The 12,500-nt window shown below is 49.8% G+C and overlaps 1 protein-coding gene across 4 annotated transcripts in view; it reads right to left on the bottom strand.

The window, feature by feature from the left end:
• LOC115540570 (microtubule-associated tumor suppressor candidate 2 homolog) overlaps positions 1–9,876 on the bottom strand; it is a 37,466-nt gene extending 27,590 nt beyond the window's left edge. For 2 of the 4 annotated variants that reach the window (XM_030351989.1, XM_030351990.1), the window contains exons 1-2: positions 9,650–9,875; positions 44–1,081 (exon numbers count right to left, since the gene is read on the bottom strand). In XM_030351989.1, the coding sequence (XP_030207849.1) occupies positions 44–1,081; positions 9,650–9,679 (1,068 nt within the window). In that variant the 5' untranslated portion in view covers positions 9,680–9,875. Of the gene's footprint in view, positions 1–43; positions 1,082–9,607 lie in introns of all 4 variants that reach the window. The other 2 variants (XM_030351993.1, XM_030351992.1) reach the window with 2 other exon arrangements.
• Between the last annotated feature and the right edge of the window lie 2,624 nt (positions 9,877–12,500).

Raw genomic sequence — 12,500 nt, 5'->3', positions numbered from 1 at the left:
GATATATTAACCTAATGATGTACAAGGCGGTCCTGCTGATTACCTGATTGGACGGTCTGGCTGCAGAAGGGGCGGCTCTAGACACCACCTTGGCCTTGATGTGTCTCAGGTCCGGCCTTCTGACCATCCGTGCCATGTGATTGGCTGGTTTAGCCGCCGTGGGGGCCATTGCTGGGCCCCGCCTCGGCTGCTCTGGCTCTGTCTGCGGGGGGGCGCTCTTTAAGGACACCTCACACCCCGCAGCCTCCGATAGCCTGGAGTCTGGAAGCTGATTGGTGGAGGAGGAGGGGGAGGAGGGGGATGAGGAGGAGGGGGAGGGGGTGGCGGGGAACAGCAAGCAGCAGGAGGCCCCCGGGATGGGGGGGCCCTCGCTCAGGGGCCTCGACTGGGTCCCACTGGACGCATCCAGAGACGGCTCAGAGCTCGCCGACAGGAACAAGGACTCGTCTTCGCCCGCCGCATCAGCATCATCTTCATCATAATCGTCATCATCTTCATCGTCATCGTCGTCGTCGTCGTCGGCTGGGATCTCCGTGGCGTCCGAGTCGGGCGAGGGGCAGCCGCCCCTCCCCGTGCTGAGGTCGTCGCCCGCGTGGTTGCCGTGCCGACCGGGGCCGGGGGCGGTCTCGGCGGCGATGGCGACCAGCAGGTTGAGGTTGCGGTCGCTCCAGGTGCGGGCGCTGCTGCGGGCGTCCAGGTAGACCGACAGCGAGGCGTCGTCGAGCCACGCCCCCGCCGCGCCCCCGTCCTCCTCGGGCCCGCGGGCGGCCGCCGCAGCCGCCGCCGCCGCCGTCGTCACGGCGACCGCCAGCATGCGGTCGCTCGGGCTGCTCGGCGAATCAGGGGACGCCTCGCCGGGGCAAGGGGAGGAGCGGGAGGAGGAGGAGGAGGAGGAGCAGGAGGAGGGGGAGGAGGGGGAAGAGGGGGAGGAGCCGGAGCAGGGGGAGGCGAAGGCGTTGCCGTTGGGGTCCTCCGAGGTGTGGAGGCGCAGCGCCAGACAGGCGGGGGGCGGGGGGGCCGTCATCCCTGGGGGGCCGACGACGTGCCACGGCGCTCTGCTCCGGCTGGACGCTCCACAGCTCTGCAGGAGAGGGGAGGACGGAACCGGTCTTTACCAGCCCGCGCCGCAGGAGGTCGGTCAGCGGACTGCGTTCGTACAGCGCTTTGATCCAAAGCGCTTCATAACATCGCCCGACGTTCACCCATTCATGCACACATTCACACACCGACGGCGGAGTCACACCAGCATCACGTAGAGCCGCTTCATGAGTGTTTGTTATCAGGAGTCAACTGTTTTGATTCATATGGTCCCAAGTTCCCAACTGTATTAATGAGTACATTTTATAAGGTTTTGATTGAATGAAAAAAACTGGTGGATGATTGCAATTTATTGATGAAGAGTATCGATATAATAGATGGATAAAAGACGTTGATTGGGTCATGTTTTGCATCCGACCGACCACCAGGGGGCAATGTGGAACCACTCTGAGAGTCTTGTGTTCACATGACATATTTCCAAGGGACACCCGATATTAGGACAGGCTCAATGTGAAAGGGCTAGGATTTGATTGGCTGTAGTGGAAACTACTATTGCAACGGTGTGTTTCTATTGGTTGGAATGCTACCAACAAGCTTAAAGTGAGACAACCACAAAAACAGTTTCCGTACTAACAAACAAAGACGTGAGAAATAGAGATGTGACTTTAGTCTTCGTTGAATAAAGGAATTATATTTGTTCAAATGGTGTGTGACTTTGTTCTTCATCAGATGCATAGAAAAATCATATATTATGTATGTACTTGTAGGGGTATTACATTATTTAAAAACAATGATAAAGCGAGAGGGATAGAGGGAGGGAGGGAGGGAGGGAGGGAAGGAGGGAGGGAGGGAAGGAGGGAGGAGGCTCCAGACCATAAGTGAAGGAATGCAGGGGTGTGTGCAGAGCTATTTGGTGAACTTTGAGTTACACCGCCCCCTTCAGGACAATACAAAGAGGTGATTTTATTAATTAATTTATTTTGTTCCAGTATTAGGCACCGAACGCGATCAAGATGTAAGTAATGTAACAGCATAGAACTTTTCTTAAAAAAAATTGAATTTAAGGTCTAGTGGTCACTTTGATACTGTAATACAACATGTATTTTGATCAAGCCTCTTGTAGAGAGAGATATAGACGAATATAGAGACATAGACAGAGAGAGAGAGAGAGAGAGAGAGAGAGAGAGAGAGAGAGAGAGAGAGAGAGAGAGAGAGGGAGGGAGGGAGGGAGAGAGAGAGCGAGAGAGAGAGAGAGCGAGAGCTAGAGAGAGCTAGAGAGGCTATATTAGGCGTTCGAAAACCAGGACAGATCTCCATCACCCAGAATTAACAGTGGCACCTTGAGGCGATCTTTTTGGAAGGAGTGAGTGAGTGAGGGAGTGAGAGGAGGAGAGCAAGTGAGATGGAGAGAGTGAGAGAGTGAGTGAGAGGCAGAAAGAGAGTGAGTGAGTGAGCGAGTGAGTGGGAGAGAGAGAGTGAGATAGTGAGTGTGTGAAAGAGAGGGAGAGACAGAGTGAGTGAGTGAGTAAGAGGGAGAGAGAGAGAGAGTGAGAGAGGGAGGGAGTGATTTAGTAGGAGGGAGAGATAGAGAGAAGCGCAAATTGTCAAAGGTTCCCGGTTCAGTTCCCCGCTCCTCCTACCCTGCCTTCAGTGTATCTGTTTGTTCAATGAACACAGAAGTTACAAGAGTGTTAAAAACTGTCTGTTTACAGTAGAATAGTCAGTAAACGGTAGAACACAGTCAGTTTACAGTAGAAAACAGTCAGTTTACAGTAGAAAACTGTTAACAGTCTGTTAGACTATATAGTAAACTGGCTATATATCAAAAAATATTGTAAGTAAGACCTGTAGGTAGTAGTCCAGAACCTTAACACTACATGTTCTAGTGGTAGGAGTACAGACGTACTTTATAAATCTAGGTCCTGAGAAGGTCATCTACTCTGACAATTCATCTTTCCACCACATGTTTGTTTGTGTGTGTGTGTGTGTGTGTGTGTGTGTGTGTGTGTGTGTGTGTGTGTGTGTGTGTGTGTGTGTGTGTGTGTGTGTGTGTGTGTGTGTGTGTGTGTGTGTGTGTGTGTTTCTGCATGGTTTTCCGCATCTGAAAACAATTTTCATGCTGAAGTTCGTAACTGCCTGTAAGGATGGTAAATGTAACCCTGCAGCTTTGTGTGTGTGTGTGTGTGTGTGTGTGTGTGTGTGTGTGTGTGTGTGTGTGTGTGTGTGTGTGTGTGTGTGTGTGTGTGTGTGTGTGTGTGTGTGTGTGTGTGTGTGTGTGTGTGTGTGTGTGTCTATGTGTCTGTGTGTATGTGTGTGAAAATGACGTGAAGGACAAGGGAGGCAGAAATGGTGCAACATCAGATACTGATGGACAAAGAGAAAGAGTGAGGGAGAGGGAGAGGGAGAGGGTGTGACGTCCGCTCTGACAGAGAGGTGTTACGCACCAGCTATGCGCTTCAGCGCTAGCTGTTCCAGCTTTGAGGCGCTGCTGCAAGAAGCAGGGATGCTAGCCCCCCCCCCTCTCTCGTCTCTCTCTCTCTCTCGTCTCCCTCCCTCCCTCCCTCTCTCTCTCTCTCTCTCTCTCTCTCTCTCTCTCTCTCTCTCTCTCTCTCTCTCTCTCTCTCTCTCTCTCTCTCTCTCTCTCTCTCTCTCTCTCTCTCTCTCTCTCTCTCTCTCTCGTCTCCCTCCCTCCCTCCCTCCCTCCCTCCCTCCCTCCCTCTCTCTCTCTCTCTCTCTCTCTCTCTCTCTCTCTCTCTCTCTCTCTCTCTCTCTCTCTCTCTCTCTCTCTCTCATCCATCAGACATCACGATAAAGTGAATAAGTAAAGTAGCAAAATAAAGTCAAATTCGTTGCGTAAGTGGAAGTGGTTTGTAACTCAGTAGGCACTGAGTTAACTCAGTAGGCACTGAGTTACCAACCCCGACCACATTCTGTTGCTAACAGCTATGCTAACACTGGGCTACATCCATTAATTTAAGAAGAATCCAAATGATATCCGGTGCGAAGCCATCGCGGGGAGAACGGCTTCACACAGAGGCTGAGATCCAGGTGTCAGAACCTAAAGTAAATACTGGAGATGTAATCTTTTTTCTGATGGAGCCCTTCTCACCACTGAACAAACATAACCCTTAAGTTAACCAATCCAACCCTCCAGAGTTCAATGCTTTAACCAATGAGCCGCTTGGAACACTCTAAAGTTAGAACCTCCCTTATTGTTCATATAAGGTTCTGCTTCTGCTCTCATCTCTAAACGCTGACCTCATCAGATGAAGGGAAAGCAAAGAGCAGGGGAGGAGTGCTTCACGGTCTGAGTCAGGGTATTGGACCCTCGCCTCTTCAGGCCAAACATCTCCAAGACATCTCCACATGAAGGCACTTGTCCTGGCTCACTGACCTTTACATGATGTACACGTCTTCATTTAGCAAACACTCGTCTCCAGAGAGAGAGATGAGCGCCATCGACACTGGAGTAGCTGCAGAACATCCAGGTGTTGCACAACTATGCAACATCACAACCACCGTGACATCACAATCACCTTTACGTCAGAACCACCGTGACACCACAACCACCGTGACATCACAATCACCTTTACGTCAGAACCACCGTGGACATCAAAACCCCCTTTACGTCAGAACCAACGTGACGTCACAAAAATTCTCATGTCTCCACCGCACTGTGAGATTACAACCACCGTGACATCACAATTACCTTTACATCAGAACCCCCGCGACGTCACAACCATAGTGACATCACAACCATAGTGACATCACAACCACAGTCACTGTGGTTGTGATGTCACTATGGTTGATGTCTGACATCAACCATAGTGACATCACAACCACAGTGACATCACAACCAAAGTTACATCACAACCATAGTGTCATCACATCAACAGTGACATCACAACCACAGTGACATCACAACCATAGTGACATCACATCGACAGTGACATCACAACCATAGTGCGCGTCCCTTCACGTGCGCACCCCTTCACGACAAGTGCCCGTCCCTTAACATGTTCGTCCCTTAAAGTGCGCGCCCCTTCACGTGTTCGACCCTTAACGGGTTCGTCCCTTCACGTGCGTGCCCCTTCACGTGCGCGCCCCTTCCCGTGCACGGCCCATAACGTGTTCGTCCCTTAACGTGGTCCTCCCATAACGTGCACGTCCCTTCATGTGCCTGTCCCTTCACGTGCACGCCCCTTCACGTGCACGTCCCTTCCAGTGCGCGTCCATTCACGTAAGCGTCTCCCTTCACGTGCACATCCCTTGATGTGCACGGCCATCACAAGCCAGGCTCCCTAGATAAGAGCTTTCTTTACCTGACTTGAGTTCAACGTGCCGATCAGAGACCCACACACACACACACACACACACACACACACACACTGTTAGCCCTTTAGCACAAGGCTCACACTGCTTACAAACTGCAAACAACCAGCCTATGGAGCAGGCCTAGAGGGCAGCGGGTCTCTTGGCTCTGGACTTCAACTTCCTCCTGCTACACTCACGTCTCCCCTCATCCAAACGGGGAGGGAGCGAGAGAGGGGGGGGGGGGGGGAGAGAGAGGCAGAGAGAGAGAGAGAGAGAGAGAGAGAGAGAGAGAGAGAGGGAGAGGGTGGGTAGAAGCAGAGAGAGAGAGAGAGAGAGAGAGAGAGAGAGAGAGAGAGAGAGAGAGAGAGAGAGAGAGAGAGAGAGAGAGAGAGAGAGAGAGAGAGAGAGAGGGACATTGTGTGGGTAGGGGCAGAGAGAGAGAGAGAGAGAGAGAGAGAGAGAGAGAGTCCACCCCCCTTGTGGGTTCTGAAACACGAGCCTGTGTCTGAGCTGAGCCAACGCTGCAGTAACCAGAACCAGTTTGTGTGTGAGTGTGTGTGTGTGAGTGTATGTGTCAGTCGATGTGTGCGTGTGTATAAAGTTGATTCAAGGATCTCTGGGGTGGTGGTCTGGTGAGGAGAAAAACACATTCCAGCGCTGTCATGCACACACGCACACGCACACACACACAGACACACACCCACACACACAAGATCAGACGTACAGTTGGACTGGTGTGTGTGTGTGTGTGTGTGTGTGTGTGTGTGTGTGTGTGTGTGTGTGTGTGTGTGTGTGTGTGTGTGTGTGTGTGTGTGTGTGTGTGTGTGTGTGTGTGTGTGTGTGTTTTCTTGGGCAGGGGGGGCACCTGACAGGTCATCCACTGATTGGTTGTTGCTAAGCAGCCCAAGGCCTCATCTCATTTGCTGCAGTGGCCAGAGCTGGGATGATGGAGGTGAACCTCTGCACATCATCATTAGATGCTGCAGGTTTCATAGGCTGCTGTCAGACTGATCTCAGACTGACGTCAGACTGAAACTAAAATATTGTCAAACTGATATCTAGAATTTTAAGTTGTAGAGATCTAGGGAACACTTCCAGACCTTACCGTTTTACAGTATAGGGAACATTTCTATAACTTACAGGTGTAGAGTTCTAAGGAACAGTTTTATAGTACTTACAGTGGTAGAGTTCTACGGAACAGATCTATACCTTACAGTTGTAGAGCTCTCAGGAACAGATCTATACCTTACAGTTTTAGAGCTCTAAGGAACAGATCTATACCTTACAGGTGTAGAGTTATAAGGAACAGTCATATTACACCTCGCAGTTGAGGAGTTCTAGGGAACCTGATGTATTAATGAGGGTCTGAGACATGGCCACATGACCAACGTTACATAATAACAAAGCTCAGACCACCAGCTAGGTATTAAAACGACACACACAGAAACACACACACACACACACACACACACACACACACACACACACACACACACACACACACACACACACACACACACACACACACACACACACACACACACTAAAATATGCATGTGTGTGTGTGTGTGTGTGTGTGTGTGTGTGTGTGTGTGTGTGTGTGTGTGTGTGTGTGTGTGTGTGAGAGATATAGGTAAACCTTTGACTGGTTTATTGAACTTTAAACCCTGTCCAGTCAAAGTCTTGCGACACGTGTGTATGTTTGTGTGTGTGTGTGCGTGTGCGTGTGCGTGTGTGTGTGTGTGTGTGTGTGTGTGTGTGTGTGTCTGCGTGTGTGCGTGTGTGTGTGCCTGTGTGTGTTTGCGTGCAACCTGTCCTTATGAAGCTCAGTGAAAAAACAAGATAATCTAAACTTTAGCAAATAATGAACTGCTCCCGTTTTCCCTCCCCTCCCCTCTGCCCCTCCCCTCTGCTCCTCCCCCTCCCCTCCCCCCCGCCACCACCAGTCCTCTTCCAAGTGTTCTGAGCTGTATGGATGGTTTGGGGGGCTCAGGGTTCATCGGCTGTGTATCTCGGTACCTCCACAGCTTCAACCTGTCGGAGATGGGCTGGCTCCCCTAAATAGAACCTTTATCAGCTCTGTCCGCCTGACTGACTACAGGACCCCGAGGCAAAGGGGGCCTGTGTGTGTGTGTGTGTGTGTGTGTGTGTGTGTGTGTGTGTGTGTGTGTGTGTGTGTGTGTGTGTACATGTGTGCGCGTGTTTGTGTGTGGGAGTGTGTGTGTGTGTGTGTGTACGTGTGTGTGTGTGTGTGTGTGTGTGTGTGTGTGTGTGTGTGTGTGTGTGTGTGTGTGTACGTGTGTGCGCGTGTTTGTGTGTGGGAGTGTGTGTGTGTGTGCGCGTGTTTGTGTGAGGGAGTGTGTGTGTGTGTGTGTGTGTGTGTGTGTGTGTGTGTGTGTGTGTGTGTGTGTGTGTGTGTGTGTGTGACAGACACACTTGACAAACTTCCTGCTATACTGGCTAAGACTGGTGGACACACATTGTTATATACAGTATATACATATACGGTATATAGTATATCTTATACCTCTTGCTAGTAAATCTAAAGGGGAGGGACTGATATAATACATATAAATACATTATAATAGCTGCATCAATTATGTGCATCACCAGTACATGTCCTGACATGCACATATCACAACTACCCCCCCACACACAGACACAGACACAGACACAGACACACACACACACACACACACACACACACACACACACACACACACACACACACACACACACACACACACACACACACACGCCCGACGGGAGGAAGCAGGACGTGCCGCGACCTGGAGACAATCCTACAAGCAGAGTGGTCTCCATGGAAACCACACAGCTCCAAAACCCAAGCGGGCCAAACGCTTCCAGTGCAAGATTATTAGTCCTTGTAATGTAGCACACGCACATACGCTCGCACGCACACACACACACACACACACACACACAGGCGCGCGCGCGCTCCAGAACAAGTGCGCGCTAATCTCACTCATAGCCCGGTCATTAGTCCACGTGATGCGGCACGCTAACACGCACAGCAGCAGGGATTCCAGCCGGGCCGGGTCAGCTTGACTCACGTCCACTTCGCATCAGATCCACGTCCCAGAAGCCCTGCCAGTTGGTCCAGTGGTCAGGGTGATCCGGTAGACCCTGTAGAACTTGGTCCTTAATGACCTGTCTCTGTACTGTCTTTGTCTCACCCATACCTGCTTCATAATGACCTTTCTCTGTACAGTCTGAAGTAAAACCCATCTGTTCCTTAAGGACCTGTCTCTGTACAGTCTAACCCCTACCTGCTCCATAATGACCTGTCTCTGTACTGTCTAACCCCCACCTGCTCCATAATTACCTGTCTCTGTACTGTCTAACCCCCACCTGCTCCATAATGACCTGTCTCTGAACAGTCTAGCCCCTACCTGCTCCATAATGACCTGTGCCTGAACAGTCTAACCCCTACCTGTTCCATAATGACCTGTCTCTGAAAAGTCTAACCCCTACCTGCTCCTACTCTCTGAAATTACTGTAGTTTGCTGAGGCTAATAGTATGCTCCATTATTAAATAGTAGTGAGGCGATATACTGGCTGCTTTTGAAAACTCAAGCATAACTTTAATCCCCCCCCCCCCCCATCCCACCCCTAACTCGCTGATATGATAAAGGTCACGTCCTAGCAACATTCTGTACCACCATCTTGGCCCCCATTCAATATGAATGATAATATCAACTCGTCTACTGGTGGAGTTTAGACAGACAGGCAGACAGACCGACAAGGAGACAGACAGACAGAAAGGGTACAGGCCAGGGGTAGGCCGTTATGTAACACGGATTGTGCTGTGCTGCAGTAGTGGGAATGTTGATCAGATCTTAATACACGCCACACGCACGCGCGCACCACACATTCGCGCGCGCGCGTACACACACACACACACACACACACACACACACACACACACACACACACACACACACACACACACACACACACACACACACACACACACACACACACACACACACGTCGTGATAACCACCTGAGCTTATTGAAATCACCTTGTCTTCAGCGTATCAACACATTAACTTTATTTCCGTTTGAATAGCTGACGAAGACTTGAAGATGACCGACAGTGAGAACGACCAAGACCGCTGAACAACTTCTCTGCTTAGAAGCGGCAACGCGAATCAAACGTCTAACTTGGCTTATGGCAAACTGTCACTAGCAAAACCATAGAAAGGGGATATTAGAAAAATAAAACCTTTACCCGTGGTATTCGGAACTCGTCGTGCTGGACTCAGCACCTCACCTGGAGACGCCGTGACGTCAAGGCCGACATATCATCCGTTGGAACGATCTTGAACTGTCCAAATACTACCAAATACCACCGTCGTGTGGTGTACCGCCGTCACAAACTACTAGAATCCCTGCGACACTAAAATGCCCCATAACCGAGCAGAACCCCCACGTTGTGTGTGGGGAAAGAGTGCCGACACCGGTGTGTGTATGCGTGTGTCTACGGTGGAAGGTGGTCCCGCGGTGGTGTCTAGTGCTCTCTAGCGGACACACCGAGAACTGCTATGCACTCCGCCCCGATGCGGTGACTGTGAAGGTGCGGACAGGACTGGCGTTATATGGGATGTGATGTAGGGTTCTTTTGAGGACACCATGATATCGATTGAAATAAATACCGTATTGCCCGATTAAAATGAATGGAGACTCAGCATTTCCCTATCTCTTGTCACTGGTATATTTTCTTTTTAACTTATTACAATGCAACTAGCTAATTAGGATCGTAATGCATTACTTTACATTACATTGGATGTATTTAGCCAACGCTATTGTACAAAGCAAATAACAATGAGGGCATTCGACATGAAAACAACGAGGACATAATTCATCCAATAACTGCTTAATCTGTCCAGGACTCAGTGGGGGTTCGTTCCAGAGTTTGGGGAGCCAGGACTGCAAACAATTTGTCGGATTTATTTTGTCGAGTGGCAGCTTGGGTCCCGCCTAGTAAGGCAGCCTCAGGCCGATTGGATTGGTTTGACCCACACTAACCTAACCTAACCTAACCTAACCTAACCTAACCTAACCTAACCTAACCTAACCTAACCTAACCTAACCAACAAGCATGACCCTAACCCTTAGTTATTTATCTGTCTATATCATCTTTATTTGTTATTTGTATATTTTATCTTTATTTGTTACGCAGATATTTTTTTACCTTCATAAAAAAAATTGTTGTTGTGAATCACACCATATGAATGACATTTAAATTTCGCTGTACTATGTGCAATGACAATAAAGAGAATTATATTATATTCTAACCTAGCCCTGAATAGGGTGGAAACTGGTAGCCATTGCAAGGGGGGCAGAGAAGCGGTGTAGGGGATGGGAGGACATGGGGTTGCTGAAGACCAGCCGGGCTGCTGCAGGGTGGATGAGCCGGAGAGGAGGAACGCTGCCTGCAGGCAGGTAGACCAACCAGCAGAGGGCAGTGGCGTCCAGACTGGCGATGAAAAGAGCCCGGAGCAGAACCTGGCGGGCCTTTTGGGTGAGGAACAGACAGACAGACCCATCCCCTTCATGTTGAGCGAGCGGCATGAATCTGCAGGAGCGATGTTGGCAGAGAGGGACGGCCGGTCATCCAGAGTCACGCCCGGGTTCTTGGCTGTCCGAGTCAAAGAGCTGTTTACATTTACATTGAGGGCATTTAGCAGACGCTTTTATCCAGAGTGACTTAAAATAAGTACATGTGTCAGAATATATGGAAACCATCAGTAAGGATGTTCCTGGAACCAAGTGCCAAGCACTCACAATTGGCAGGTTAACCCATTCCCCGTACACAACAAAGATTGCTCGGGTAAGACGCTACACAATGCTAACCACTATTTTCAAGTGCCAGGACGTACAAGATACAATAAGTGCTGTTGAAGTTGTTGACATTGATGGAGAGGTCATGGAAGGGCGAGGGCTTCCCTGGAGGGAGGGGGCAGCTCGGTCTGGTCCCGATGGACCTGCAGGTGGTGTTTCCACATCCACTGCTAAGGTGGCCACTGGCCAGACACACAGGGATCCCTGCTGCCACCTGGGTTTCAGACCGTTGAAACATTCTGCCTGTTCCCTCAATAGCGAGCGATGTAGTCCGGACGTTATAGGGCCTAGGCCTCGGAACGAGCGCACAAGTGAGCCTTTTGGTGAACACGCAGAGAGTCTAAGAGTATCAGGACAGGAATCGAACTGTCATCCTTGAAGCGTACGGTCAAGGGTCAGTGGGCTACTTGGGCAATGAGGGAAGAGATCAATGAAATTAGTCATTCATTTGGGTGATTGTGAAAGACAACTGTGTGGTGTGTGATGACCACGTGGTGCTGGAGTCACCATGATTTATACTTCCTGCTCATCTTCTACGGAGGAAACAGCGGTGAATAGATGTAACTTGGAGTTCAACACGTCTCAGTTCATTCTGATTATTGGTTATCAGACTAAAGATAGTATTTGTTAAGGTTTCCCTGTATAAGAATTGAGTCAACCACCCACCATAAACCTAACCTCACCTAACCCTAACTGCCCTAACCCAGCCTAACTGGTTAACCAGTGTCCTTACTGACCTGCGTGGTGATATTGAGACCGTTAACAAGTGTTGTAACTGATCTGATGATAGACAGCTAACCAGTGTTGTAACTGACCTGGTGATAGAGAGACCCAACCAGTGTTGTAACCGACCCGATGATGATAGTGAGACTCTTGACCAGTGTGGTAACTGACCCGGTGATAGTGAGACAGTTAACCAGAGTGGTAACTGACCTGGTGATAGTGAGATAGGTAACCATTGTCGTAACTGCCCCGGTGATAGTGAGACAGTTAACGTGGTAAATTACCTTGTGATAGAAACAGGTAACGGGAGACGGGGTGTTGGGTGACCACTGGACGTGAGGCATCAAACTGCCACGGTGGTTGTGTGACACGGTTTCACAATTTGTGCGTGGCGTCTGTGTCTGACACGCAAATCGTACATCATGCTGATCATCATACTTCCTTATTCCAACGAAACTCACAGACACGATGAAAAAGTACAAATTGTAGCATTGAAAACGAGTATGTAGTCAAACAATGTTTTAATGACGATATACTAACATTTTTAGATAATACTG

This window comes from Gadus morhua, chromosome 3 (genome assembly GCF_902167405.1).
Source record: "Gadus morhua chromosome 3, gadMor3.0, whole genome shotgun sequence".
NCBI classification, from domain to species: Eukaryota; Metazoa; Chordata; class Actinopteri; order Gadiformes; family Gadidae; genus Gadus; species Gadus morhua.
The sequence above is the reverse complement of the archived record's forward strand: the minus strand, read 5'-3'. Positions and strand labels throughout refer to the sequence as shown.